The following is a 7,787-nucleotide window of genomic DNA, read 5'->3' as shown; positions in this document are numbered from 1 at the left end:
TATTTGCCTAGTTGTTATCTGTAATAATATATTGTATTATTTGGGATATGGTATGGGACGTATCATTTAACTGAATAGTATTAATAGTTGTTGTGGAAACTTCTGGACAATCTGTTTCGCTCAGTGCCATGCCCCGATGATTCCGCCATCGGTTGGGGTGTGACAGTTGGGGTGTGACAACGAGTCCCATTCATCATGGGTGATGAGGCGGGGTCCTAAACGGTCTTGGATGAGAGTTCTTCTAGTGTTTCGTCAGGCCTTACAGTGTTGGCCATTATATCCAGTGGTGGATCCAGGATTTTTTTCCAATGGGTTCACTTTTTTAAATGCTCCAATGTCATAGGACCAACATAAACAATTCTGGGTCGGCCTTTTTTTGTTTTGGAACGGGGAGCGACGCGAAGGAATAAACGATGGAAGAGGTTAGAGGCGGGTTGTTGTTTTTACTTTAACTCTAACTAGCAGGGCGCTCCGAGGCGAGGAAAAGACCGAAGTTTAACAAAACAAAAAAACATAGAAGGAAATAAGCATGTCTCAGTGAAAATTTTATATAAAAAAGATAAAACCTAACACGCACGTTGCGTAGTGTTAGAACTTTGAAAAACTAACGTTTCCAAACATAAAAAAAAAACAAATTGTAAAGAAAGAAACAACTTTGTGCAATTAATACAAGCATCGTTACATGAATATATGGATTTTATTTGAACGGCCAAATTCTTGATTGCGGGATTATTTCTGAAATTTTGTCACCATGCAACCCGTGGAACCCAAGACCAAACACCTAAAACACAAGACCCCTCCCATTGGACTGCTAGTGCTACTGCTAGATTATTATTAGATATGGATCTGCTAAGTGCAGACATTGGATTATTATTAGATACGGATTTTGAATTTTAAAAACAGTTCTAAAAAGTTAAAGGAGAAATGCACGGGACAGGAATCGAACTTCAGTTTACATGATTAGAAAAGGAGCGCAGAACCAATTTAGCACTTCAGATTCTTTGTTATGGGTTCACTTATAATCTATTTATGGGTTCACTTTATATTTTCTATATAAGTTTTTACTAATAATTCGAAACCGACTGGGTTCTTGGGAACCCGGTCTCTTCAAGGTAGATCCGCCCCTGATTATATCGCGTGTGGTGCTAACGTCATAATAAGGTTCTTCATGTTGATGATAGACACCCTGTACGTGTACGCTCTCGTGGTGCGGAGGTGTAATCCAAGATTCTCGGACTTGGTTGCACCTGTGGGGTTTGTTGTGTTGTAGCCGGCGTTTGCATGCACAGTTGTGCGTATACTGCGTTCAGCGCAGCTTGAGATTTCATAAACCAGGATGCGAGGGTCTCCCCTTCTGGAAGTAATGAAGCAATTTGCGCGAAGGGGCTAACATGTTGTGTGGCTCGCGCAACACTACCAGCACTCCATAAAGTTTCCTTCGGTGTACCCGTCAGCATGTGGGGTTTAGACGTGCGTGTTGTTCGCGCCTGGAGCATGTTGAGAGCTTAACCCAAAGTGTAAAAAAGGGGTTCCCTAACCAACCATGATGGTGAATAGAAAGGAAAGAAAAAGATGATAAGCAGTAAGAAAAAATCGGTAGGCGCTAACGAAGAAACACCAAGTCTAAATTCAGAGGACTTATTCTTGTGGAATGGTCTCTTCAAATAATGGTTATTCCTTAATCTTTCCTCAGAGATAGCGATCTGTAAAAAAGAACACCATGGGCGCCAATGAAGAAACACCATGTCTAAATCCACAGTATTTATCCTCAAGGGAATGGTCTCGGCAAATTATGGTTAATCGTTAATCTTTCCTCAGAGAATGAACCGATAACCATATGCAAAAAAGAACACCGTGAGACTCGTTAGACGAAGGGGAGGTTGGGGGTTCTCCTTGTAACCACCCTCCGACGTGAGAATAAGTATCTTTTAAGAAGATAAAACAAGTGTGTGTTAAGGGTATGAGAGTGAAAGAGCTAATGCTTTAACATGTGGTTGAAGTCTGGTATTTATAGCCGAATAGTATGGAGAAGGAGATAGGGTGATGGGCCTTGGGCCGAACGTCTCCAACAAGGAATATCCTCTTTGTCTCCTCTGACATGACCGTTAGTGTTTGCAGAGCGTAGAGATGTTGGCCCATGGTGATGGAAGCCACATGGCCTGGCAGTTGTCCTTGTTGATGAGGCTGTCACCAGCTTGAGTGGATATCATGAAGCAGTGAACGACATGACCTGATTGGTTCCACATCATTGTCCTGTTGTACCTCTTGTCTCCTGCATGATTGGCCATCGTGGGATTTGTCTTGTCAGGGCCTGACACAAGCTGAATGGCTACAGTTTCTGCCACATGTACTATTTGTACTTGTATTAGATATATTAGCTGTTGCTGTGCTGGGTGCGTCGTCAAGGACCCGCGCGCATGTCTGGCGACCATCAAGATATATTCTGCTAAGTCTGCGCATGGCCTTTTGCGCGCGAGCGTTGTAACTTGTCACGCAGGATTTGAGACTATACCCCTTCAAACAACAATCTTTTTATTTTTATTTGGAAATTGTACCTTGGTATTACTCCTCTATCAAAGTATTCAAACACGATATACAGAGTTAAATTACAAGATAACTAGAATAGCTTTGTCAATATTGTATCGATGACTAGAGGTATGCGCCGCCCGCGTTGCGGGGCGCGACACATTTATTTGGGTTAGCTATACATGCTACTTATAACACGATATAAAAAAAGATGCATCGAGTTAACCAAATAAAGAAAAACACTATCATAGTTATGATAAAAAAATAACTAAAACAATGGCAAGTGTGTAATTTAGAGTTTGGGACAAAACAATAATTTGTCAGGACCAATTAGCGAGTGCTAGACAGCTGTTTGGCATGAATAAAAACTAAATTGAGTAAACAAAGTAAAATAAAACACTACCATAGTTTTGCCCCAAAAAAACTATAGCAACATTGCAATTTTTAGCTTGGGTAAAATCGTAATTTTAAAATGGAGGTAAAATAATATTTTGAACTGAGGGCAAAACCATTTTTTTATTTTGAATTGGGGGCAAAATCGTAATATTTTTACTGAGGGCAAAATCGTAATTTTTAGCTGGGGAAAAAAAATTTATTTTGAACTGGTAGCGAAATTGTAATTCTAAACTGGGAGCCAAATTGTAATTTGGCAGAATTGTAGCGGTGAGCAAAAGTATAATTTTTTTAACCAAAGCTCGTAAATTTAAGCTGGGGGCAAAACATAAATTTTATTTCTGACTGGGGGGCAAGATCATAATTTTAAACAGAGGATAAAATCGTAATTTGGCAGGGGGCAAGATCGTTATTTTAAACAGAGGATAAAATCGTAATTTGACAGGATCTATAAATAACTATTTTATGCAAAAAAAAAAAACAAAAAACAAAAAAACAAACTTGGCCGCCACTTTTGGCCAACCAAGAAAGAGGACTAATCCCGCGGACATAGCAAACTTGTGTTTGTATTTATTGAAAATAATTATTTTCTTGATTTATAAACCTAAAAAGGGCTGTCTCACAATATATTTTCCCTATAAAAGCAAAGAAATTAATTAAAACCCCACATAAATCGTATTTCATTTCTAACATAAATGAAACCTTGTTTATATCAACAGACCTACACTCACTTAATCATGGGTCCGAACCCCTTGTGCCCACAATTCGAGCCATTGTACCCGAACCGTGTGGGGTTCACAACAACATCACAGCCGGTTCAAGCTCACACTCTACTGGACCTGTACTAGACCATTATTATCCAGCCAGGTGTCAAAACCGAATTTGCATTTGGGTTGCATTTGAAATAAATTTATTAGCAGTTTTGAAGTGGGTGTGCCATCAGGTCCACCAATGTTGAATGCTTTGACTTTTGACCAAAAAGGTGTCACACCTTCCTCCCTTCCCACTTGTGTGCCTTACTTTACATTATTTATATGTTCAATTCCCTCATATAAGTACTCTCATCAATTCAATATTCTCTACAAGTTTCCAATTATTTACTTATAACTTACAAGGGGTTGATCATGGAGGGAGAAAAGTTTCAACAGAAGAAGATTATAGGTCTATTGAAGCGCTCGAGATTGCTCGAATTAGCGGCTGCGGATGATCTTTCCGCGTTTGTATCTGATGCTGAAGAGAAGGGGATCGGTGTTGACGAATTCGGATTTTGGTACGGAAGGAGGAATTCGTCGAAATTATTAATGGGTTTCGAAGAACGAACCCCATTAATGATTGCTTCCATTTATGGAAGCATTCGGGTATTAAAATTTTTAATTGGGAGTAAGAAAATTGACGTCAACAAACCCTCCGGTACGGACGGCGCAACTGCTCTTCACTGCGCCGCTGCCGGAGGGTCTGTGACGTCAGTCGACGTAGTGAAGATGTTGATTGAAGCTGGTGCTGATGTTAATTTAACCGATGGAAATGGGAACAAACCAGGTGACTTGATTGCTCGTGGCATCAAATCGTCGATTCGAAAAGGCTTGGAGATGTTTTTGAAGGGTTTTGTTATGGAAGAAGCTGTTGCGGCGAAAAAGGAATACCCGATTGATGTACCGTTTCCGGATATAAACGGTGAATTATATGGTTCCGATGAGTTTCGGATGTATACGTTTAAGGTAAAGCCGTGTTCGAGGGCTTACACTCACGATTGGACGGAGTGCCCGTTTGTTCACCCGGGCGAGAATGCCCGCAGGCGTGACCCAAACAAGTACAACTACAGCTGCGTCCCGTGCCCAGAGTTTCGCAAAGGAAGCTGCGCTAATGGCGATGCTTGCGAGTATGCACACGGGGTGTTTGAATCATGGCTCCACCCAGCTCAATACAAGACACGGTTATGTAAAGATGAAACAAGTTGTGGGCGAAAAGTATGTTTTTTCGCGCACAAAGTGGACGAGTTGAGGCCTTTGTATGCCTCAACTGGTTCAGCTATCCCTTCACCAAAACCAGGGTCTGCGAGTTCAACTGAATTGGGCTTAATGAGCCCAATTCAAAACTCGAGCCCAATGGTTATTGGTTCCACCCCACCCATGTCACCATCTTTATCTCCGGTGACTGGGTGGCAAAACAAGTTAAACCATTTGTCACCGCCGGTTCTACAACTTTCCAGTAGTCGTCTGCGCACCGCTTTGAACGCCCGAGACTTCGAGTTACAAAATTTAAGAACTCAACAACAAAGGCAACTAATGGTTGACAACTTGTCTTCAAACCTTTACACCAATAGGTTTGGGGAATTAAACTCTTCAAATCTTGATAATGTTTCGGGTTACATATCCTCTCCAATAAGAAAACCCACAAATTTTGCATTCGAATCATCGGCTGCAGTTGCACAGGCCGTAGTGAACTCGAGGTCCAGCGCATTCTCGAAACAACGCAGTCAAAGCTTCATTAACCGTAGTTCAGCAGGTGCGGGTGCCGGTGCAGGATCAGGAGCCATTGGTTCACCATTTTCGCAATGGGGTTCGCCTGATGGGAAGCTAGAGTGGGGGTTCAATGAAGAAGATGCTAATAAGTTCAAAAAATCAGCATCTTTTGTGTACAGAAATGATTCACGTGTGAATGTGGATCATCAGCCAGATGCTTCATGGGTTGGAGTTGGGTTGTATAGCTCGTCGGAGAAACAGCGATACGGCGGCCACGGTGGCGGTTACGGTGGTGGTGGCGGCGAAGAGAAACTGCCCCAATGGATGGAGCAGATGTTAATAGAGCAGGAGAGGTTGGTAGCATAAAAACAAAGGCATTGTTTTGCCAATACTTCATTATAACAAAGTAGATTGTTTTTATTCTTTTATTTTAGTTTTGTTTTGTTTTGATGTAATTCTTTTCCAACCCTAGACTTTCTTTAAAAGGGGTTTTAACTACATACTTATGAAGTAATAATATCTTTGATGTGATTCTTATGTGTAGCTCATAAGCAAATCAAAATGCATTTACTAATGTTTTGTTTAAAGGAGTTTTTAGTTTGGAATATTTGTTTTTGTTTAACGGCCAAATTATATAAAACAAACCGAACCCGACTAGAAAATGACGTGGAGTGGCGGATGTGAGAACTTTTTTCACTGGGTTCCTTTTGTCACTAATTCTCACTATTTTTTTTTTCAAATCATACAAGATTCTCACTAATTTTTTTCATTTTTTTTCAAACCGAATGGGTTCCTAGGAAGCTACAAAAGTGACCTAGATCCGCTCTGATGACGTGAGACTCTAGAGCTATATGGCAGGCTCCATCTTGGATGGCAGAAGCTCCAACAAGTCTTTCCTATTTTGGGACGAACTAATACCTAGCAGCTTTAGACTAAGTCTAGCTTTCCTATGTTTCATTGTGCCAAATAAGCACATGCATGTTATGGGTGCATTATACTTTGTTTGAACTATCATTTTACTGCCATTGTCTTTTTATTGAAACACTTGGACGATTTGGTAAAATCAAGGGAACATTATTACTGAATACCATTGTTTTACCCAAACAAGGATCAAGTAAGGATCTTTATCAACACAAGTGTATCTCTTATGAATCTGGTAATTAAGTAGGGTTATGGTAGGGATTGTCCCTAAAGTTTCTTTTTTTCATCTCATACGTGATAACGTGGATAGCTCAAGCTTAAGAAACTAACTATAAATGCAATACAACCTAAAGGGTTAAAAGGTTAAAGGGTTTGATAAATGACCAGCTGTGGTGAACATCAAAAAGCATGGAACAGGGTCACGTCCCATCACACTTTACGTGTGACTTCTCCCACACAGCCGCAAAAGAGCATGTGGGAGGAAACACTCTTTTATCCTCAAAAATGTCCAAAAACATTCCGTAATCGAAAACCGAACCCGCGTAACATTATTTAAATTGAAAAAGGAAAAAAATAATTATGTGTCTGTCATGGGTCACGACAAACTAAGGAAAACCTTTCGCGGGGCGCAAAAGGCTTGTAACTTTCCGGTCATGTTTGACGACACGTGTCGTCCACGTGTCACACCTACACCGGTGACTAGTCAAACCTAAGCCCTAGCTAGATGGTCTCACGGGCCGCGAAAGGATTAGCTTAAGGTTGTCACGGGCCGCGAGATGGTCAGAAAACAAGTATAAATAGAGCATTCGTTCAGCAGTTGCAACTCGTTCATTTTCTTTTCTTTCTCTCAACATATAGCTCAAAATTATACCCCTAAGTTCACAAAGCTCTGCCCTGTTATAAGTGTTTTAACCCCTGATCACTGATTCGATACCCTGTCCGATCGATCTTGAACCCAGCAACGGATGTCAAGACGCTGCCTGATAAAGGCTATGCTTTGTAAACTACGTATCGTGATGTATTGATAAAGTTGAATTGGGTTATTATACTAACACGCGTGCATTGTATATTTTTAATAGGAACTCAGGAAAATCACCAAAAAAATATTATCAGGAAGCTTATAGTAAAACCTAAGTTTACAAAGTAAGTCATTCTTCTTTTCATCAACTTACTTTACAAAACCTTAAATGTTTTTCAGTTATACTTACACTTACAGGGATTATGTCTTTGTAATCTATAATTATCGACAGTAGTTGGGGTTTTGTATACATAACTAGTCCACAGTCACCAAGGGTGTGATAGGAACCGTTACTATTGGGTGATAGGACCCAAAATAATATGACCAAGAGCAAGGGGGATTGTCCCCAGTCGCATACTGTGTTGAATAATTGATAGATATAGACATTGTAAACGCTCTTAATACTGTAAAGTTATAACAATTTACTTTTATAAAAATGGAATGAACTCGCCAGTATTTCTTGCCGA

General features: G+C 40.4%; 1 protein-coding gene across 1 annotated transcript; it reads left to right on the top strand.

The window, feature by feature from the left end:
• Positions 1-3,969: 3,969 nt before the first annotated feature.
• Positions 3,970-5,915, top strand: LOC110940843 (zinc finger CCCH domain-containing protein 29). The gene has a single exon (XM_022182418.2). It carries the CDS (start codon positions 4,044-4,046, stop codon positions 5,745-5,747), a length of 1,704 nt encoding a protein of 567 aa, XP_022038110.1. The 5' UTR covers positions 3,970-4,043; the 3' UTR covers positions 5,748-5,915.
• Positions 5,916-7,787: the final 1,872 nt, after the last annotated feature.

Source organism: Helianthus annuus, chromosome 5 (assembly GCF_002127325.2).
Source record: "Helianthus annuus cultivar XRQ/B chromosome 5, HanXRQr2.0-SUNRISE, whole genome shotgun sequence".
In the NCBI taxonomy this organism is placed as follows: domain Eukaryota; kingdom Viridiplantae; phylum Streptophyta; class Magnoliopsida; order Asterales; family Asteraceae; genus Helianthus; species Helianthus annuus.
The sequence above is the reverse complement of the archived record's forward strand: the minus strand, read 5'-3'. Positions and strand labels throughout refer to the sequence as shown.